A 24606-nucleotide genomic window follows, 5' to 3' on the forward strand; every position below is an offset into this window, starting at 1 on the left:
CTGTTTATGTAGGTACCAAGGTATGTGTAGCTGTCCACTCTGTCAATTGGTTGTTGGTTAACCAAAAGCCGTGTATGTAATATATTTCGCTCTTAATGACTACCATTACTTTCTTTTTTTTTTTCGTATTGAAATTCCATGTTCACTACTTATGTCTTATATGCGCGACATTATTCTTTGCAAATCATCTAGGCTATCTGCAAAAACTACTGCGTCGTCGGCATATCTAATGTTGTTTAGATCTATCATCTAATCCAGTTTCCTCCAAGATAATTTATGAGTATGTGCAGCTTATCATGTTGTACTCTATCAAATGCCTTTTTGTAGTCGATAAAACAAATATATAGCACTTAGACAGTCAATAGAGCCTCTCGGGTGCCTAAGGGCAAGGCATTGCGGAATCAAATCTTTGTCCGTGATACTTGTTCTTCGCATTTTTTATATAGGTATTCTGCAGTATATTACTTTTAAAAATGTTTTAAGTAAGTGGTTCATTAGGCTAATTATTATTCTGCCTCGCATGTTGAAATGAGAAATGAAATGAAAATGTGAAATTTTCCGAGGAAAAAACTTTCCCTGTTGAAAAAACATTCAATATGAAAAAAGTTATTGTAGTGAGTCTGTTTTTCAATTGACTTACGTATTTTACATTTATTAAAAATACTAATTTTATACTCGATCTTCATTCTTAGAATTAGCATAATTCTTTTTTGGTCATTTAGATAGGCACTTACTTGTATTTCAAATAATTGCAAATTTCTTTAGTTTGAAATAAATCCTTTTGAGCAGGTAAAGAATTACGAATTGCCGTATAATACAATATTAAATAATAAACTATATCCAAATGAATGAACGTTTAGTATCTATTAATGAGAATTTACCCTAGGCAGGTAAAGAAAGGATTAACAACTGTCGTCTGTAAATGCAAAGTACGATTAAGATCGAGATGTGTCGAGCCTAAGTTGCAATACATGGCATCAATGCGGTGTCGTTCAGAGAACTAAATTTAATAATAAAATATATCTACGTGCTGCCATCTATTCAAAGAACTGTTAAACGTTAGTTTAAAAATTGGCCACCTATTTTGACCATAGCGTACTAATACCCCCTTAAGAGTGTGAAACAAAGATAACTATCTGTAATATAAGGCTCAAAGTCATGTTGTCCTATAGAAGGTTACATAAGATTTTTGTTTGTTTATTTTTTTTTCTTCTTTTTTATGAGATTTGAGAGTTGTACCCATTTAGCCAGCAATATTTTCTTAAAATTAACGCCTAACTAAACCTACCATACAACAAAACTTTTACGAACCTAATCGACCAATTAAGGATAGGGAAGGGAAAGTGAAGTTTGTTTCTCTTTTTCTTTAAGAGTGTGAAACAAAGATAACTATCTGTAATATAAGGGTCAAAGTCATGTTGTCCTATAGAAGGTTTCATAAGATTTTTGTTTGTTTATTTTTTTTTCTTTTTTATGAGATTTGAGAGCTGTACCCATTTAGCCAGCAACATTTCGTAAAATTAACGCCTAACTAAACCTACCATACAACAAAACTATTACGAACCTAATCGACCAATTATTAAGGATAGGAAAGGGAAAGTGAAGTTGGTTAAAATACAACCTGTCGTTAGAATATAAACTAAGTAATAAATAACATAATTTGAAAACAATAATTTTGACATTATGTTTAACCTCAAATATTATGACAGACGTCAGTTACCATTTACCATCTCACCAAATACAGGGTGTCCCCGAAAATAGTGCGTTCCTTTAAGGTATGGATATAATACACAATTTAGAACAAAAAAGTCCTATAACATTTTTTTCTAAAGTTAACCGTTTTCAAGGAAAATGTTACATTGTTCTCCATATAAGTGAATTTTTATTTTCATAAATTTGAATGACATGGCTGAGTAGCCTAGAAGAACTTGCTGTGACTGTGGAAATTTAACCTAATAACCCCTTGTTACTTTGAGGTGTGATTTTTGGGGTTCTTGACATCGTAGGTACCTACCTGCAAAATAATGGATATGGGTTTGGTTGATATTTACATTATTTTACCTACCAGATGCAACTGACCTACAAACCTACTTTTTTAATCTGTAGATTTTTGAGTTGCGCGTTTTTGCCAGACTTCAATTTGCATATCAAAATGTATTTTCGTTTTTTGGTCAAACGGATGAACTTAGAGAAAACTGTTATAAGACTTTTTTGCTCTACATTGTTCCTTCTACCTGTACCTTTAAGGAACGCACTATTTTCGGGGACACCCTGTATAATAGTGACGTCATATACTCATCACTACTTCTAGCCAACGAAATGCTCGCTGTAATAAAAATGGCATGTCAAGAAAATATGAATGATTCTTATCGTTTAACTTTGTTTTACATCATTTATTGTCGAAATAGTAATACTTTATTATCTATTTTAGGCATTACAGCCAATTTATTCTTTATTGCGCTTGTTTGCCTGATCAGTTGGTACCAGATAATTCATTCAGAAGAATACGTTGAATATATCGAGCAATCCAAAGGAAAGAAAGTCGACAGTGGTATGTATTCCTTTTTTTTGCTTTTTATCTTGTATGTTATTATTTTAACAAAATTCGTAGGTGTTTGTATTCAAATGTAAAAAAGTAGTGCATGCTGTCACAACATTGATTAATCACCATGAAGTTTATTTTAGATCTCAACCATGTTGATAACCTTTATCGACGTTTATATTTTGAGTATTTAAAGCATATTTTGCAAAATGACATGTAAAAAGTTCAACCTTTTTTATCGTAATTGTTATCCCTATTAGCTATAAATCATATCATATACTCCAACTGATAATACAGGGTAACATAGAGAGCAAACGCGGACCCGGAAGAAGAAGACACTCATGGCTTCAAAACTTACGTCAATGGTTTGGACTAACATCGATCGAGTTATTCAGAAACGCCACAAACAAAATTAAAATTGCTGTGATGATAGCCAACGTTCGCACACGTGGATAAGGCACATGAAGAAGAAGAAGATTAGCTATAAATATCTGCATGTCTGGCACTTAGTATTGCCTAAAGAAGATAAAATTGTGTATCGAATAAATACACCTTATCAAAAACTAAAAAATATGCAGTTTTGTCATATTTTGAAGGTTAACGCATATTAAGTGCATATACATAATAATGATATACTAGGTAAGGTATAGGCCACTCTGTGCATCGTTTTTTTTATTTTATACAAAACAAACGTTTTTTTCGTTTTAAACGGTTTTTTTTTTTGTTTTAAACATGTTTTTTTTTGTTTTTATATTACATGTTTTAAACAAATAAAACGTAGAAAAAAACATTGTTTAAATCATATTTTCTTAAAATGAGAAGGATCTTTTTGAGGAATTAGGCAGCACAGATACATATAATAACTTATGACTATTCGGTCCATATATTGAACTTACTTTCCCATGATATAGAAGTGCCAGGAATAAAGAGTAGTAAAAAAAATTACAAGTATTTCAGAAATGTACATGAAAAATACATTTTGCTAGCACAAAATGCCGAGAAGCTGGTGATTCTGCTCTTGTATTGCACCAGGATGTTCATTGGAATACTTTATCGGAATGCTTAGAAAGTTAGTTGGAAAACTGGTCAATATTATTTCACGTTTGCTCAAACAGTATTGATAAAGATGTAATAAAGCTTGTAAATGATACAAATTTAAAGACAAATGCCTAAGACTAGGTATTTATAAAAATAAAGTATATTGCAGGGACAAAGTCCAAATACTTGCACTAAAGGAGAGGCTACAGAGATATGACTAGAACTTCTGGAAGCATTTCAGCCTGAACATGCAAATATGTTACGAATAAAGTGAAGTAGTTTATGGAAATGGCATTGATCCCGGTTCATTTTTTGACAAAGGACCCCGCAGAAACCTTATGGGAAATGGCTCTCTGTCAAATGCTCTGAAACTTTGGGTTCTGGTAGTCCTTGATGTGTAGAATAAAAGTCTTAATGGGCGCGTAGCTCCAAAAAATCATGGTTTCAAAATACAAGCCTCTGAAGTTATAGGCACAGTAAGGACGTGTAAGTTGGAATAAATTCATTTTCTCGAGAACGGGTGACTGGAGATAAATTACGAATCAGATCGATTTTTATTTTTAAATTACAATTTTTTGGCATATATATCATACTAGTGACGTCATAAATCTGGGCGTGATGACTCAATCGATGATTTTTTTTAATAAGAATAGGGGTCGTGTGATAGCTCATTTGAAAGGTTATTTAACTCTCTATCCATTAATATAAACTGTTACATAATTATTTAAACAGGGTGCCCAAAAATTTTGTTTTAATTAAATTAATTGAGTCAAAAAGAAGAATGTATATATGTAATGTATTTAACTCGAAATACATTTTACTGTTGTCCGCAAACAGGAAAAAATGTTTGTTTAATAAATAAATGTTGTTTTTCGCTTAAATTCAATATTAAAGCTGCCACCCACCTGCCTCTTAGCAGTTTGAGCATTTAATTTAAGCGAAAAGCAATGTTTATTTTTCAAATTAACATTTTTTTTCTGTTTTCTGACAGCAGTAAAATGTATTTCGAATTAAATAAATTATATAGATTCTTCTTTTTGTCTCAACTAATTTTATTCAAAAAAATTTTTGGACACCCTGTATAAATAATTATGTTAATATTTATATCAGTGAATAGAGAATTGAATAACCTTTCAAATGAGCTGTCACATGATCCCTATTTTTATTTAAAAAAATCATCGATTGCGTGATCACGCCCAGATGGATGACGTCACTAGTATGATATATATGCTAAAAAATTATAATTTAAAAATGAAAATCGACCTGATTCGTAATTTATCTCCAGAGTCGGTCGCTCATTCTCGAGAAAATGAATTTATTCCAACTCCAACGTCCTCACTGTACCTATAAATTTAGAGGCCTATATTCACAAAGAAAATGAAAAAAACGCTTGTTTAATTTAAGTGTTTTAAACATGTTTAAGACAGTTGATTAAAACAAAATGTTTAAAACAAAACAACCCTGGTCCCGGCAATATCAAAAACATCATTGGTCAATATTCACTGTGTCTGAGTGGTCTGGCAATCTTTGTCCGTCACATGCGCGGGATCGCTTGGTTAAAAGAGATAGATAGACCACCTATCCACTGCCCGCGTGTTACGGTATTTTGCTCAGTATGCCTTGTCTATTCTTATCATGTCTATGATTTTCATGTTCCATAACAGTTAATAGTTGGCACATGAAATATGACACATTAATCAGGTACTCTGTGTAAATGATGTATCGATCAAATTGGTTTATCTTAAAAACAGGACATTTTAAATATTAATATGTAAGGTGAGTGTTTATCGAAAAATCTATTTTTTGCAAAGCGAAAAAACAAATTGTTAATCCTCCTCCTGCCTTCTCTATTGAGGTTGATGATCAATATGGCAAATTTCTCTCTGTTCTGGGATTGATGAATTAAGTAATTCCCCGTTGTGTGGGTCCAATGTCTGATGTTTCGGGGCCAGGATTTTTTCTTCCCATACCCCTTTTACCTTCGATTCTGCCTTCTAATATTATCTGGACCTGCTCAAATTCCCTATGGTGCATTATGTGCCCTAGATACGACGTCTTTCTAATTTGGATTATATTGACCAGATGAGGACGTGTGTGCATTATTTCCAGTACTTCTTCATTCGTAGTTCTCCGGGTCCAGCTTATTCTGAGCGTTCGGCGGTACAACCACATTTCGAATCAATTCAGTTTGTTGACGTCATCCTATTTTAATGTCCAAGTCTCGCTGCCATATAGTAATACATAACACTATAGTGTTCTCAATCTTATTATGACTGGTAGATTGGGGCTGCAGAGCATTTTACGCATGTTCATAAAACCAGACCTTGCTATTTCAATGCGTCTTCTAATTTCTTTTGAGTGGTCTACTAGCTGACTATTTAGCTCTCTGCCCAGGTATATGAAGCTTTGGGAACTCTGAAGGGTGATACCATTTATTTGTATGTTGGGTGTAATTTGTTCATGGGGGTTCTTATGGAATACCATGATTTTGGTTTTGGAAAAGTTAATGTCCAAGCCCAGCCTGTGACTTTCTTCTGATAATATGGTCATCAATATTTTTAGTTGGCCTTCTGTTTCCGCTTATACTACGGTGTCATAGGCATATCTTACATTGTGAATGATGATTCCATTGACTCTGGCACCTTCAGGGTGATCTTCAAGAGAAGCTCTGATGATAGTTCGGCATTGACATTAAATTATAGAGGGGACATTCTGTCCCCTCTGACTCACTCATGTACTCTTAAGGCACTCCTTGTTCTATGTTTATATAATTGGTGTTTCCGTTGTTTTTTCGAATACATCCTGTGTGGTTCCAATATGTATTGCTTATGATAGTTATGTCGTGTCCGTCTAACCCAACTTCTTTTAGCACGTCAATCAATTTTTCGTGTCTGATGCAGTCGAGGGCCCTTCTATAACCGACAAAGCACACATACAGTCGTTTTTGAATCTCAAGATACCTTTCTGCTATCAGTGTCAATCCCATAATTGCTTCTCTGGTGCCTGTACCTTTTCAGGTACATTGTTAATACTGCACAGAAATAAACCTTTTACGAAAGGGCCGATGGACCTCTAAACGAAGATTGACTATTGATGCTGATAAAGAATATATACTCTCCTAGAAGAAACTTTTAGATGGAACAGATGGTCACGTTTATTTGTCACTTCAAAGCAGGCTTGTTGACGAGGGATGTTGCGGCCGCGGTGGTGAGGAGGTGAGGAGATCGCATAAGGTCCGTAGTCGTTGTCACGTGGCTTCTACTCAGTGGGAACACAAATCCTATGCTGAAAAGTTACAGGGCAGTACTCGTCTACTCACGTCTATATCCTTTGCTACTGTAGTTGATATTGAGAATGTGGATAGAAACACCAAGTGTTTTTTCTGCGTAAAGAGTACAAAATATGGTGTTTTTCAAGGGTAAACTGTAGATGTATTGTCGGAATAAAAGGTTATTCCTAACGTCGTCCAATAGCTTCCGGTAAGCTTGGATTTGAGGTTCATTTACCGTCGAAAAGAAGTCTCCTGGCATAGTGTTGCTTCGTACATAGATATGATCTACTGGCGTATGTTTTTTTAAATGAAGCAGTCTCATTTCAAACGCTACTTATGTCGCCAAAGTGTCGCAGGTAGATGTGTAATGTATCCATAGCCACAGAGATAGGGTTATGCTACTTCATTGGACCACCATTGATCAGGGGACGTGGCCATACAACCACAGGTTACGTCACAATATCGCTCTCACTCTTACTACATATGATCCAGCAAACATCGTGAATCTTTCTAACACATTGATTTCCCTTTTTCTGTAATTATTCTGTAAAACTGTCGCAACTAACATTTTTGTTTTTGTTTAATTTTTGTAACTAGTTTTAAGTGATAGTTTATCATATTTAGGCCAATCACCCAGGTATCGGTTTGGAAAACTATTCATTTATGTGATATAATATATGTGACATGGTTTTGGAACTGTTGGATTCATATTTGACTAAAAATGGTAAGGGATATAATCTATAATTTAAATTATGAAAGTGATATGTTTTGATAAATGTTGGTGATACCGTTTGAACCCACAACTTTTTTGTGAAAAGTGTATTTTTATTACACGTGTTCATATCATCAGGCTGTAGTAATATGTTATCATAATACTAATATATACTTCTTTTTATATTAAAATGCGCCACCTTTTTTACTTAGCTGTATTTAGTTGAACAAATATCACTTTCTTTATGTAGTACAGATATGGGAGCGCCACTTCACTTGGTATCATGTCTGATGGTTTGGTTGGCTAGGGAGTCGGCTGAAGGAGTCACTGTAGATAAGTATATGGCCTGTAAGAAGTGCGGCAGGTAGAACAATACCTACTCTATTGCTAGAGAGGCTGTCAAAGGTACTTTGTTCAGATTATTGATAACTGAAAAGATACCAGTGGTGATTTAATAGTTGTTAAAGGGCTGTAATGTAAATATTTGGTAATAAAACACGAAAAATCGGGGAATAACGTACTGGAGGTTATAAAAAATATGAAAATAATATCTTGTGATCTGATAAGTAACCTCCCTTGTCGATTATAGCGCTGTGATCTGAAAAAGTATTAGTTTTATTCGATGCAGCCATTAGTATATTTTTGACAGCATTGATTAAACCATGATCCACTACTGCACAGTAGAGAACAGAATAAATGCATGGTAGTGGACTGATACTGGCAAACGTGTTCCAAATTAGCCAAGAGTGGCTCAACGGGTCGTACAGATTGTGCCCACTGAAGTATTGTGTTTTTGGGATTGCAAAGGCATCATTTTAATTTATCTTGCAAAAGGTAAAACTATCAACAACCAATATTATTGTGCCTTATTGGAGTTTAAGCAGGTGCGCAGTGGGAAACGGTCCCATATGCAGAAGAAAAAATGTTTTATCGCAAGAGCATTTTTCACAAGCACAAGAGCTCACAAGACCGATATGACAATGGCACACAGTCATGAGTTTGGCCTCGAATTGCTTTCTCATCCGACTGATTCTCCGTGTTTGGCCCTCTCTGATTAATGTGTTCTAAACCTGAAGAATAGTTGAAAAATTGGTGGAATATTGTATTGAGCTATATGGAGACTGTATCAAATAAAATAAAAGAATTTTATGGTAGCGTTAGGAAAAAGAGTCGGAAAGGAGCTTACTTATCGACCACCATTTATATGATGAATCAAATAAAAACCAATTTTTTGATTCACCATAAATCTTAATCTACATTTTTTACCGCTAATATCTTCTTCTTTTTCTCATTTCAACGATCTCACATGAATTTTTTCTAATTCTCACCTTTATAATATTTCTGAACACTTTCCCTCCAAGTTAGAGCCAAAAATCTCCTAAAAACGCCTTGCAATAGGCACGGAAACAGACTCACCAGGATACCCAAGAACAAAGTTCCATTCCCTCCAGCCAATCTTCTACAATTGGCCAAAAACGAACTTTCTTATGAGTACTACGACATACTAGAACATACTCCCCTAATATATCGCAGATAATAACAAGCTGCATCCCTAAACGCTAAATCCAAGTGCCGTTCTAATAAAAAAAGTAACAATCATCCTTCGCTGGTCTGGCTAAAAGGTTACTCACAATATTCTTTCTACTTCAGTTTTTCCTTAGCTTCTGCGCTAACAGTAACATTCAACCACCTTCTAAAGCCCCCGATCTACTGGCAGATTTGTTCCTCCACTTGCATTACACATGAATGCCACCCCATTCTCCCGAAAGGAAGACTCCGTACTCTGAAGCGGCCTAGGCCTAAACGGGGAATAAACAAGGTGTCTTCAGTCATGTAGCACTTTAGCAGTAAGGGAGATCTTTTACCCATTGTGTTTCTTGTAGGCGTTTCACTGACCTGTAGTAGTCTATTCGCCAAATAGAGGTCACCGTGTCCTTTTTAATTCTGATGGACAAACTCAACGGTTACTTATGGATTTTTGGCTGCTGATTACGAATTTCGAGGGTGGATTTCGATCTGAGTGGTCAAAAAATTGTTATAAACAATTTAATTGTGTATAAATTGTTTATAAGGCTCTGGTTCATAAATTAAAAAAGATAAAAACGAATGTTTCAAATAGAATTTGTTCGTTTATAAAAAACGATGAAAAAAACGTTTACGAACTTAAATCCAACAATTAGAACTCAAGATATTGTAAAATTAGTGCACAATGCAAATTGAAAATTACAAAATAAGTATTTTTCGAAGCTTTATCGATCCTAACTCGGCTTCTACGCATGCAAATGAGCCTTCGAGGACCTCATTTTAAAGCTTAGTAAATGGGCTTCCAAACAAAGTTTGTTAAATTACTTTATCTTTATTTGTTTTAAAGGTATACCCGTTTGGAGTTATAATTTTCTTAAAAAACTGTACATTAATTTGTTTATGAGGGTTTCAAGCAAATTTGAGCTATAAACATTTATACTTTAATTAACAATGATGATAGAAGAACTCAAAAGGAACATTTTGAGCTTACGAAAATTTTCGTAAGTTTATTTTTGGCCAAGATATCGATATTTTAATAGCGCGCTCTGAGGCGCAAGATCGGCGCACCGCGTAAAGGTTCACGCGCTAACTTATCGATGCAAATTATAATTTCTATGTGTATACCTATACGTTATCTTCACTTTTCATTCTTGAAGATACTAGTAAAATTTTATCATATAATTCTTATAATTAAATCATCATACTCTACCTCGTATCACCTTTCATTATATTTACTTTTTCTTCTATTTTTTGTACTAAATGAAAAAAAACATTAATATTATTTCAGAAATATAACTAAAAAGTAAGTTGATATTATTTATTAATACTATTTTTACAAACATTTTCTTTCATGCATCTGCATCGAGATATACAGGGAATTTCACCTTTTTTACATCTGCTTAAGTTCTTAGAGCAATTATTACAGTTACATGGTGGTACTAAGTCTGTCCTTGTAGGCAGTAAAACTAAAACTTTCTGGGGCTTCAGAGTCTAATTATCTATTATGATATCCATATAAAGTGGATCTAGTTCTTTTGCAGCATCATCAAGGCACGTGAATTGTGTGTATGCCGCCACAACATAAATGCTTGTTTTATGCAATGATGATTCTGCAAAAGAACTCTATCCATTTTTATATGGATATAGTTGTTCCATTTTATCTTTGCCCATGCGCCATGATTCATTTTCAAACAAATTAAATCAAAACATAAAGTGAAACGTACGTCTATGTGTATAGTATATTATAGTATACAGTATACACAATGTATATACACATCGACGTACGTTTCCTTTTATTTTTTGACTTAATTTGTTTGACAATGAATCGTGACACATGGGCAAAGATAAAATGGAACAACTATATCATATATTGGCTCATTTGCATGCGTAGAAGCCGTGTTACGATCGATAAATCGTCGAAAAATATTTACTTGACTGTGAGCCGATTTTGCGCCTCATAGCGCGCCATTTAAATATCGATATCTTGACCAAAAATTAACTTACGAACATTTTCATAAGCTTAAATTGGTCCTTTTAAGTTCTTCTATCATTATTGTTAATTAAAGTATAAATTTTTACAGCTCAAATTTACTTGAAACCCTTATAAACAAATCAATGTACAATTTTTTTAAGAAAATTATAACTTCAATGGGGTATAACTTAAAAACAAATGAAGATAAAATAATATAACAAACTTTGTTTGGAATCCTATTAATAAAGCTTTAAAACGAGACCTTCTAAGGCTCATTTGCATGCGTAGGAGCCGAGTTACGATAGATAAAACTTCGAAAAATACTTATTTTGCAATTTGTATTGACCGCTAATTTTACAATATCTTGAGTTCTAATTGTTGGATTTAAGTTTAGTAAACGTTTTTTTCTTCGTTTTTTATTAACGAACAAATTTTATTTGAAAAATTCTTATCTGTTTTAGTTTATGAGCCAGAGTCTTATAAACAATTTATAAACAATTAAATTGTTTATAACAATTTTTTGACCACTCGGATCGAAATCCACCCTCGAAATTCGTAAACAGTAGCCAAAAAATAGAAAAATAGAAAAAGACTGTTAGTAGCCAAAAATCCGAATAATCCATAAGAAACCGTTGAGTTTGTCCATCAGAATTGAAAAGGACACGGTGACCCCTCTGGCGCCTAGACTATAGAGGCTTGATCAACGAGCCTCTATCATCCAAACCATCACCACGGCATCAAATGGTTGGGGCATTCATATCTGTACTTTTGGCTAAAAAATATATTTTCTGTCTAAACAAAAGTTAACATATTTTATTTTGTAGAAAACCTTAGTGAGCCAACTGTTCTGGACAACATTTTAGATAACGATATGGGAATAGTACCATTCATTCCGTTAATTATTGGCTACGACATGGGTTCTTCGGTATTTTCTTATGTCAGAAAGAAAATACTAAATGGCTCGAATCTAGCTTCAAACATAGCAAGATACGCTTATGAATTCAGCGAGTACAATTATATTAAACAAATGGAAAGCCAAAGTAATACCACAGACGAGAATGTGCAGAGTTTAAACGAAAATGGCTGTACTACTGAGTCATGTACTAGCTGCAACAAAGTCATTTGTGCTAAACATCGAAGAACCGGTTGTGAGGAGTGTTTGGCAAAGGGACAGTTGTTGATTTTCGAATCAGCTGAAAGGCATAAGTAATGAAGACATGTTAAGGACTTAAAAATTATCCAGACATCTAACAAGTTTGTGACACACTTGTGACAAAGTTTGTTGTATCTTTTATTATATACAGGGTGATTCATTAAGAATGTCCAAGTTTCTAGACCTCAAAATATCAAAATTTAACCCAAATCAGTTAAATAAAATGTTCCTCGTTACTGAGTTACAGTGTGTTTCATTTAGAAATTTAATAACTATTTTTACCCATTACTTTAAAACTATTTGACATATCATACTTTGCAGAAAGTGTAGTTACCGTACACCCTACTAAATTATGATAAACACACGTTTCTGGCTATTACAAGAGGCGTGTGCGACAGGGGACAGTGAAAGGTTGACCCTTTACAAATTCTACTCCACTGACGGAATTGCTATTTTAGCACAATATTTCGATTCTCCAATACTTTCTATGTAAATAATATACTCTTCATTTGTAACGATAACGTCATTAGTTTTCGAGATATTTGAAGTTGAAAATGAAATAGCACACCTATTTTGATTAATGTGTTGCGCTCTTTCATTTTTAACTTCAAATATCTCGAAAACTAATGATTTTATCGTTACGAATGAAGTGTGTATTATCTACATATACTTGTAAGATTGGAGAATCTAAAAATTATGCTAAAATGGCAATTCCATCAGTGGCGTGGCGTGGGAAGGGTCAAACATTTACTTCCCATGTCGTACGCCTCTGGTAGTAGCCAGAAACGTTTAAACATAAATTAGTAGGGTGTACAGTACCTACACTTTTTGGCAAGTATAATAAGGATATTTCAAATACTTTAAAAGTACTTGGCACAAATAATTTTTAAATCAAACATTCATATTACATAAATATTAACTATTTGTATCCAGTACTTTAAAAGTATTTGACATATCCTTATCATACTTGGCAGAAACTGGAGGTACTGTACAACCATACGAAAATATGTTAAATAAACTTTTCTGGCTACTATTAGAGGCGTACGACAGGGGAAAGTGAATGGTTGACCCTTCCCACATTCTACGCCACTCGCGGAAACCTATTTCAGTGCAGTTTTTTGATTATCCAATACTTTTATGTAAATAATATACTCTAATTTGCGCCGATCAAATCATTTGTTTTCGAGATATTTGAAATTAAACATGAAGGGGCACAATAAATTAATCAAAATAGCTGTGCCGTTTCATTTTTAACTTCAAATATCTCGAAAACTAATGATTTTAACGTTACGACTGAAGAGTATATTATTTACATATAAAGTATTGGAAAATCTAAATATTGCGCGATAATAGCAATTCCCCCAGTGGCGTAGAATTTGGGAAGGGTAAACCATTCACTGCCCCCTGTCGTACGCCTCTGGTAGTAGCCAGAAACGTTTATTTATCATAATTTAGTAGGATGTACAGTTCCTACAGTGTCTGCTAAGTATGACACCGATATGTCAAATAGTTTTAAAGCACTGGGTAAAAATAGTTATTAAATTTTTAAATAAAACACCCTGTAACTCAGTAACGAGCCACATTTTATTTAAGTGATTTGGGCTAAATCTTAATATTTTGAAGTCTAGAATCTACAACTCAGAGATTGAACATTCTTAATGAATCACTTTGTATAAGGTACCAAAAAAAGTTATTTACATTTATTTAATGAACTTTATTTACATTTTTTCATTTACTGAAAATAATTTATTTTTTTTAATTTTTTTTATGCTTCTTTAGATATTTGGAAACAGTAAAGTAAATAAAAATAATAAATTAAATTCACGAAATACTCATTTTTTCACTACAATTTAAAATATTAACAGACAAGACGTTTTGGTGAAAGAATTATAAATAAAAAAAGAGCGAGGTACTTTCGGAGTGCTAACAGAAGTGAATAGATCCGATTCTATTTATTTTATTTTATTCCACAAAATGTTGTTTAAGTTTATTTAATTTTGTAGAATTTTGTATAATTTTTAATTTTATATAATTTTATTTACTTTGTAGAATTTTGTTTATTTTTTAATTTTATTTATTCAACGAATACGGAAATTCAAACGAAAAAATGTAAAGAAAGAAAAAGCTTACCTGAAATATATGTTATTCAAGACACAAGTTGCAGAAAATGATTACAAGACAATAGGAAATGATGCACATGCACTTGTAAGAAGAATAAAAAATGATCACTGGCAACCTTTTTCGAAAGAATGGAACATGATTTTTATGGTCTGCAAAAGGAAATATGGCTAGAAAAAGATACATCGATTGACTATCAAAAAAACATTTATGCAGAGGAAGAAAAACTGACGCTAGAACCAGAAGATAGAAGGGGGAAACCCGTGTGGTCAAAATAGCTAGAGATAAATCAGCATACCATAAAGGTATCAATCCGCCAATGAGCAAGAAGAATTGCTTATAAAGACAAAGAAAAAAGAATGTCAAATATCTCCAAAATTACTAAGTATCGGCGTAGGAAATATTTAGGACAGATTAAACTAGATAGACTTTAGTTGCTTTTGTACGCCTTTTCAATTATACAGGACGGTGAACTTGTTCAAGATTTTATTGAAATTTGGGTAGAACTTTTTAAACACAAAACTACTTTGTATTGTTTTAACGAAGAAGTGAAGCGGATTTTAAATTTAAAATGAAATACAGGGTGTTTCATTAAAAAAACATATTTGATACATATATTTGAGTATTTTGGACTAGGTACCTTATTTATATGTGACTAATTTTAAAATATGAAGCTAACAGCTACCTCGTATTTTTGTATATAACTTTTTTTGGTATCTCCTACTTTGTCTTCCCACTGTCACAAAAGTCGATCACCCTGTAGGTACATGTTGTAGAAGACTTGTCGTATATCTGGATAATTCAAAGCCCTGAGAAAAACTTATGTGCCTGAGCTATTTAGATACGACACGATATTAATGGAGGTTTTGAACTGGGCCTTAAAATAACGCTTTAACTTATTATTTAGAGTATTTATTTAAAATATAAGTTTTAATTTGTGATATAGCTATAAATAAAATTTTCAGTTTTGTGTTGTGTTTTATTTTTCCCGAAATAACTATTAACCTTCACAATACATAGTCAATTTTAAAATACCTAGTATACCAGGTGGAGCTAAGTATCGCTCCAGTGTTTTTTGTATAGTTATAAAAAAATATTGTTAAAAAGATACAAAAGCGGTAATATTTTAAGATATCATAATTTTGAAGACATTTTTACAACTATTACTATGGTGCTTCTCAGAGGCTTTTGTCAGTGCGTTACACACTGGCGGATCCAGAAATTTTTTTGGGGGGTCATGGATCCTGATGGTAATTAGTTTTATCTGATGCAAGGTCACTTTCAGTCTTAGTAGTAGTAGTTTATATAAGTGGGTTTTCAAATATTTGGGGGGGTCATGACCCCGTGACCCCCCTCTGGATCAGTGGCGTCACAGTTTTTGGATTTCTTTCTAACGCATTAAATTGGAAGTGACAGAAAAAAGGTATGTCGGTGATTATACTCATTTATAATATTCTAGTTGTTGATAGATGACGCTATAATAAAAAAATAATTTACGTATTATCTATACGACTGTAATCTGTACAATTTATACGACTATAAAATCAAAGAACATACCTTTTTATAAATACAGTAAACACGATTGATTTGATTTCATACCAAATTGCAATCATACTATAATAAATAATTTTTTTCCGATTATAGAGCCATCTATCAACAATTATAATAAATGTTATAAATGTGTATAATCACAGATGTACCTTTTTTCTGTCACTTGTGACACACTGAAAAAGACCTCTGAGAAGCACCATAGAAATAATTTGAATATTAAGGAATATAATTTTATTCAAAAATGTTTAAATTAATAAATCAACTTTCACATTTATTTCATATTTTAACTTTCTTGCTGTGTGATGGACACAAAATATTATAAACACACTGCTCTGCATCAATCAATACAACACTTTTGCAACATTTTCTTATAGTCCATGTGGTGAGACCGCTCCAGTCTGGAAAAATTTCTGATTCGGTTTCTTTGTGGATTCCTATTCAAAAATGTCCCCTTTAAACAAATCTGAAGGGTGCCGGGCGGAATTTTGTGGCAGAAATTGTTTAAACAATTTTTTTAAACAAATACAAAAGATCACGTTTTTTGCTCTGAAATATATATTTATAGGTTTTTTGCGTCATTCTCAACAAGAAAGATGTATTGTAATTTTTCTCAAAAATTTTTAGTTTTCGAGTTATAGGCGAATTAAAATCTGAAAAATGCGAAAATACGCATTTTCGAGGCTTAAAAACTCATATTTAAATTAGTATTTTTGAGGTTGCCATATATTTAAATTGAAGTTTAAACATTCAACTTCAAGATTCTGAAGAGTGATCGCGTCTAACCTTAGTTTAAATCGTTATTTTTTAATTGTTAAATATGCATGTCGATCCGATTTTTTTGCCGGTGCGGCGCGTTCTATTCCAAAAATCTATTTTCCTCAGAAAAATATTTTTTATGGATTATTTGGGACATTCTAAATAAAAAAAGTTTCTTGGCATTTTTTTCAAAAGTTAATAATTTTAAAGTTATAAGCGATTTAAAATCCGAAAATGCGTTTTTGTCATTTTTCGGATTTTAAATAGCTTATAACTTTAAAACTATTAACTTTTGAGAAAAATGTAAAGAAACTAATTTTATTTAGAATACGCCAAAGAATCTAGAAAAAATATTTCTCGGAGGGACATTTTTGAAATAGAGCGTGCCGCACCGGCAAAAAAATCGGATTAACATGCATATTTAACAATTAGAAAACAACGGTATAAATTAAAGGTTGACGCGACCACTTTTCAGAATCTTGAAGCCGAATGTTCTACCTTCAAATTAAGTATCTGGCAACCTCAAAAATACTAGTTTTTAAGCCTCAAAAATGCGTATTTTCGCATTTTTCAAATTTTAAATCGTCTATAACTCGAAAACTGTCAATTTTTTTCAAAAATTACATGACACGTTTTTTGTTTAGAATGATCCGAAAAATCTAAAAATATATATTTCAGAGCAAAAAAACGTGATCTTTTGTATTTGTTTAAAACAATTGTTTAAACAATTTCTGCCCAAAAATTTCGCCCGGCACCTTTCAGATTTGTTTAAAGGGGACATTTTTGAATAGGAATCCACAAAGAAACCGAATCAGAAATTTTTCCAGACGGGAGCGGTCTCACCACATGAACTATTAGGTGATAAATAAAAGATATATACAAAAATACTGCATGTGTTTAAATCTTAATTACATTTCTAGTATGAGATGAGATTTCAGTGCTCCTGTTTATTATGTTTTTTTTAAGACTAAGTGCCGGTTGTTCGAACGCTAATCAACAATGATCGCTATCAAATATTTAATTACTGTCACAACTGTCAATATCAACTTTGGTTGGGTTGCTGAAAACATAATTGATTATAATTATGAGATTAGGTAATCAATTAACATAACAATTATTAACATAATTGATTAACTAATTTCATAATTGTAATCAATAATTATGTTTTCAGCAACTAAATCAAAGTTGACATTGACAGTTGTGACACTAATTAAATATTTGATAATGATCATTTTTGATTAGCGTTCGAGCAACCGGCCCTAATCTTTTTTCTTTGTCTGTTATTAAACTATCATTAGTAATTGTCATATATCAAGGTCATCAAAGACGTCTGGCAACGCAGCTGACAGCCAGGTCCCCAGTTTGACTTATGTCACACTCATGTCATGTCGTATAATTTAAAATGTATAAAACTAATTAAATAAAACGTAATTATTAAACTACAGTGTATAAGTAAATTAGATTTTCCCTTATTCAGAACATAACAGTAATAGGTTCCCATCATGAAATTCACTCTATTTTTCCACTGGTTTACTTTTAGCAATGGTTTTTTAAAGTTAATATTCGTTAGTAATTGCTGCCTTGAATACCTTTTTGCTAAATATTTGATAAAACATAGGTCTAACCAACTTTACTCGACAATATCAAATCGCTAATGTCTCGTCATTCAGCATAGTGATTAACATTCAAGTACAATTTTGTGTTTTTTTTTTCGATTGCTTGATATGAGATTCTGAGTTCCGAATACTAACATGTGTAATTCCCTCCGTCCCAGCATTAAATTTTTTCATTTTTGAAGTTATACTTCTTTAGGCACGAGGGTGAATTTTTACATTCCCTGGCGCATGCGCACACCGATAGTGTGGTATTAGTCGCTACATCTTTTAAGTTATGTAGCGCAAATAAGGTGTGCGTGAAAAGAATATATTATTAGTGTTTTTAGTAAATATGTTTATTATAATTTTTATGTCTGTGGATTTGTCTTCCTCCTAATAAGTAGTATTGAAAATGTTTATTTTCAATTAATCTATCTGTCACCGTGATTGTAATTAGGTCCGAGAAATGATCGACTGAATACAAAAGCGGTGGTAGCTGATCGCTAGAGCATTCGCCTAGGGATCGAGAGGTCCCCTGTTCAAATCCCGACAATGTCATATCCTTTTTTTTATTTTTGGTATTCTTTTTGTTCTTTTTAAAATTAGTTTAATATTTAAATACAAAAAACAAAAAAACTGTTTAAAGTAGATAGGTATATTGATTTTGTTGAAATCATAATATGAAGTTAGAGTATATTATAATAGAAGTATAACTCCTTACGTGCGCACAAAGTACACACACATTCTTTTTTTTTTACGTATGTGATCAAAAATAGGCTCAGCGCAATTTTAACCCACCTCCCCCATCGCCCTACCAACAAAAAGGGATTTTTTTCGTTTTATTTATTTTTTTAAAGCGGGCTGAAATCAAATTAAATCTTTCAAAAAATGAACACGCAGAGTTGGGGCTTTCACAAAACTTCTCTATTTTTTTTATAGACACGTAGGTTGGGTGTCCATAACCTAAAAATGATTTTTTTTTGAAGCGTATGACTTCTTTTGTAGGTGGCTGCAGTTCTAATTTTTTTCTTTGATTTTTCCGTACAAAAAAATATATTTTTCAAAACTCGCTAAAACCCTTGAAATATTTGAAGAAACAGTAAAAAGGTCGTAAAGGACTTATTTACTTCAAATTATCTCTATAAAAAATCTTGATTTAATCTATTTTGAAGTCCAAATGGAGAAAATCCCCCAAAACTCCTAAAACATAGTTTTTGGGATTTTTTAAGGTGGGCTCACCTTACAGAAAAATCTGAAAAAAATCAGAAATATATTTTTTAATAAAATACACAAAATAAAAAAAATGACCTGCAGCCGCCTCCAAAAAAAATTATAAGCTTTTTTCAAAAAAATGCATTTTTAGAATATGTAAACTTAACCTACGGATATATAAAAAATAGAAAAGTTTTGCAAGTGCCTGAACTGTGCGTGTTATTTTTTTTTATTTTAAAATGGTTGCAACCGGTCGAAAAAAAAAATAAAAACGAAAAAATTACGCTCGAAAGGCAAAGAGAGAGGATGAGGTGCTGAAATTGCACTTAATGTTTTTATTTAATCACATAGAACGTAAAAAAAATAAAAAACAAGAATGTGTGTGTACTTTGTACGCACGTAAGAAGTTATACTTCTACTACATATTATGTGATTTTTAAGACAATACCAAAAATTTAAAAAAATAAAAGAATAAAACGCACACAAACACATTGAAAAATGCCACAAAGAAAAAATGATTTCTGAACGAGAATAATTGTTGGCAAAAATTTTAAATACGCATTTTCTGAAAAAAAAATTATATAACAAATATACTTACAATCATAACATGCATAAAAAAATAAAAAAATAAAACTTGCATCGGGAATTGAACCCGTGAATTTCGTGGCGCTTTGATTCGTAATCGAAGCGTAGACTCACTCGTCCAATCCCACATTATTTATCATGTGGAAAAATACGGTAACTGAACGTTTTACTGTTTGACAGTTGTTTTGAAAATTAAATTATGTAGTTTAAAGTTTGTGGAAGAAAATATAAAAATATAACAAAACAGTAAGAAAACAATATATTAGATGAAGATTGGTAGAACTTTTGTTGGTAATCAAATTAAGTATGTAAATCAAAGCATTACATACCTACTAGATAAATATAGGCTATTGATTATGTACTATAGAAAGGAACTACAACGTTAACGGGGTTTTATTATTTCATATGGTCAATGAATCTCTCTATATGAAAAAACCGCGGAGTGCTACCATTTAAAGGGGTGCGTTTTTGAGAAATGAGTGAATTAGTCCCTGGGCACAGGTTACATTAGGGTGAGTTCTATGCACTTTTGGTACAAATACGTCGACATAAAAATTATTTCTGGTTAAATATTATATCTAAATATAACTTTTTAAAGTCAAAGATACTTTTTTTTACAAAAATATATTCAAAAGAAAAAGCACAAAGAAACCCAAAAGAAAGAAATTTTGTTTTTTGTCCCATAACTTTTGTCCACGGGGATATAGCTATACACATTGCTTCACAGAAAAAAAATTTACATATTTTCTCTTTAAAATGATGTTTGGTAGAGGTCATTGGGATTTAAAGTTTTCGAAATATGATTTTTCAAAGTTCGCCGCTCACAGCAATTTTGGGCAATTTTCCTTGTTATTTCGCAAATATTGCTCTGTAACTTTTTTCTACGTAACTTTAGGTATATGCAATGGTACATATAAGAGGAATAGAAATCAATTACCTTTAAAATGGTCTACTGTATAATGTTGTACGACTTCTTTTAAAGAGGTTATCTTTTTCAAGACTTTTAGCGAGTTTTTATATTTTTTACGATTATTTTTTAAATTTCCCATTATAACTTTTGTTTCTATATGGTATATATTATATTATAATAAAAAAGAAAGCTTATTCTGTTTACTTTAAAATGGTGTATGTATTATAAAAATTCTAGGGTTATTTTTGAATAAGATATGCTTTTTCAAATTGTAATAAGTACTTGCAACGATTTTTGATTTTAGGATTATTTTTTAAATTCCTCATTATAACTTTTTTATGTGATTGTGTGTTATGATTGAATCTTATTTTTTATAGGTAAGACTTCGGATCCACTTGACTCGGTCGGAAAAACTTGAAAATATGGATTAATTCCAATATTTACTGTCAAAGCTCCTGCACCACAAGTTTTGCTTGAAAAAATAGCATGTAAATGTACCAAAGGATGTACAAAAAACTGCGATTGTAGGAAGATAGGAATTAGTTGTTCAATATTCTGCAAAGGGTGCATGTGCATGGGTACTAATTGTGGGAACTCTAAGATAACTGAGGTGTCAGAGGAAGATATTGAAGCTAATGCTAACGAAGAGATGGACTTTGATTTTGAAAATTTTTTAAATGTCAACGTTTAAATAATTTTAAATAAAGTGATGTTTTTTAAGACTAATGTTTATGTAATTTTTGTAAAAGAAATAATTTTAAATAATACAGGTAAAAAAATATCAAAGAATCACTCGGTTTCCATTATGTATTTAAATATAGATGATACACCATTTTAAAGAACAGAAAGTAAGCCCTCTTTGTTGCGCAATATATAGATAGTATATTCATGTACAAGAAAAAAAAGTTATAATGAGACATTTCAAAAATAATCGTAAAAAATGTAAAAAATAACATTTTTTTTATATTAGGTATTATATAATATATAATATATTATATAATAATTTTGTTTTATTTTTATATTATATTATAAAAAAATCGTTAAAATTATAAAACCTTGAAAAACCATAATCTCTTTAAAAAAAGTCGTACAACGCTATACAGTAGACCATTTTAAAGGTAATTGATTTCTATTCCTATTACGTGTACCATCGCATATACCTAAAGTTACGTAGAAAAAAGTTACAGAACAATATTTGCGAAATAACAAGGAAAATTTCCCAAAATTGCTGTGAGTGGCGAACTTTGAAAAATCATATTTCGAAAACTGTAAATCCTAATGACCTATACCAAACATCATTTTAAAGAGAAAATAAGTAAGTTTTTTTTCTGTAAAGCAATGTCTATACCTATATCTCCGTGGACAAAAGTTATGGGACAAAAAACAAAATTTCTTATTTTTGGGTTTCTTTGTGCTTTTTCTTTTGAATATATTTTTGTAAAAAAAAGTATATTTGACTTTAAAAAGTTATATTTAGATAGGAAATTTAACCAGGAACAATTTTTATGTAGACGTATTTGTACCAAAAGTGCATAGAACTCACCTTAATGTAACCTGTGCCCAGGGACTAATTCACCCATTTCTCAAAAACGCACCCCTTTAAATGGTAGCACTCCGCGGTTTTTTCATATATAGATGCCCATTGACCATATCAAATAATAAAACCCCGTTAACGTTGTAGTTCCTTTTAGCTATCTTATTTTGAATATAATCAATAGCCTAATAAATCTACGCCAAAAAATCATAATTTAAAAATAAAAATCGAACCTAATTTGGGATTTCTCTCTAAAATCCGCATTCTTGAGAAAATAAATGTATGTATTTCAACCTAATCCAAATGTATAATTACAATATGATTATAATAAAAACTACTTACCAAATTAGAATGAGTTTTCCTTGTCCAAAATAGTCCAAAAGTCCAAAAATATAGGTATATGAAAACTATTTAAAAAGGCAGTATAACTATTAACTAACTTTTGTTTGTTGTTTCTTTTCACACAAATTTTAAAACGCAACAACCATAAATAATCTAACTACAGCTGTGCCACAGCCGCGATATTGAATAATTTTTGACATGTCATTTGAACATCCAATCAGAACAAAGTTATAATGCGCATGCGCCCGGTCGCTAGGTTTTACCATATAAAAATTCACCCTCTATCGCCGGTAAAGAAGTATAACTTCAAAAATGAATCTTGGAGTAAGGGAATTTTGCCTATCTTAACAGGGGGTACCCTTTAACTTGTAGTTCAGTCACTGATGTCAAACTTCATCAAAAATCTGGGACAAGTCCAGGAACCGGGTGGAGAATATTTTCCTTTCCTATAATGTCTTTTTAATGATGTATATGTTTCTATACACCTGTTTGGTGGTTGAATGATTTTCTCTAAAACCAAATTGGTGGGAGATAATCAAGTCTCTGTCTTCCATTATCTTCTAAGTTTTAGTCTGTTAATTAGCAATTTTTCGTAGAGTTTGAAGATAAAGGGCAACGACGAGATGAGCCTATACGATGTAACATATTGGGGAGGTTTGCCTGGCTTCGTTATTATAATAACCTCTGCTACTTTCCACAGCTTAGGTACGTATCGCATTCTGAATGATATTGATAATATTGATCAATTTGAGGACTTGATTGGATTCACTTAGAGTGTTTCAATATTTCTCTGGTGATCCGATAAAAAATCCGAGTGCTTTTTTATAATTCATATTTTTTCTTCTTCTTAAAGTGCCCTCTCCTCAATGGAGGTTGGCTGCTAGAATTGAAACTCTTCTCTGTCTTCAGCTGTTCTTATTAGCTGTTCAAAATTTAGCCCTGTCCATTGTCGGAGGGTTCTTAGCCACGATGGTCTTTTTCTTCCTAGTCCTCTCTTCCGCTCGATCTTTTTTTTTTATTAATTTCGTCAGAAATTTCTTTTGGGGTATTAGGTCTATTGACTATCTTCGTACTCCTGATCTTTGATCCTGATTCCTAATCCAGTCTTGTGTTGTTTTTCCATCGTTGATTAACTCCATCTTTTTTTCTAATATGACATGTAATCTGGGTTATGTATAGTTGAACTTCTGTAGTGCTGTAGTTCTGTAGAATATGTAGTGCTACCATTAATTAATTCGATTAAGTATTGACGTATATTCAGACAAGATAGATATATAGTCCGTCCGCTATAACTTTTCCCATGCGGTACGATTCATTTTCAGTAGTAATAACCCAAGGACATTGATAATTGTTCGAAAAAATTTTATAACAGATTTCGAAAGCTTGTTGCTTGGAAACAGACCGACGCCGTAGGCGGAGGTCTGTTGCCTGTAAGCAACAAGCTTGAGAAAGTTGTTAAAAAATTTTTGAGCATTTATCAATGTTCGAGGGTTATTCGGATAGAAAATTTTTTGCTGGTTATGAAAAAAAAATACAGAGCAGAAACAATTTATTTAAATGTGCAATTAACAATTCCTCCACCGTCCGATTTCCATCTAATTCATATTTTCTATCATTGCAAAAGTCCATAAACGCTTTCCATACAAATTTTTTACTGTAAATAGTATTCTTTGGTATATTTGATTCGATAATTTCATTAATATTCTCATCAGTATTACAACCAAATCGTGACATTTTGAAATATTGAATATTTGAAATGTCAAAATCGAAATGAAACGAAATGTAGGTATC

The 24606-nt window shown here is 32.1% G+C and overlaps 1 protein-coding gene across 3 annotated transcripts in view; it reads left to right on the forward strand.

Moving 5' to 3' along the window:
* Positions 1 to 24606, forward strand: part of LOC114330267 (seipin) — a 69037-nt gene that overhangs the window by 30912 nt on the left and 13519 nt on the right. Inside the window, exons 5-6 of one of the 3 annotated variants that reach the window (XM_028279594.2) lie at positions 2432 to 2551; positions 11884 to 15300. In XM_028279594.2, coding sequence (XP_028135395.1) covers positions 2432 to 2551; positions 11884 to 12269 — 506 coding nt within the window. In that variant the 3' untranslated portion in view covers positions 12270 to 15300. Of the gene's footprint in view, positions 1 to 2431; positions 2552 to 11883; positions 15301 to 23411; positions 23521 to 24606 lie in introns of those variants that run through there. The other 2 variants (XM_050662016.1, XM_028279595.2) reach the window with 2 other exon arrangements.

This window comes from Diabrotica virgifera, chromosome 9 (genome assembly GCF_917563875.1).
Source record: "Diabrotica virgifera virgifera chromosome 9, PGI_DIABVI_V3a".
Classification (NCBI taxonomy): Eukaryota; Metazoa; Arthropoda; class Insecta; order Coleoptera; family Chrysomelidae; genus Diabrotica; species Diabrotica virgifera.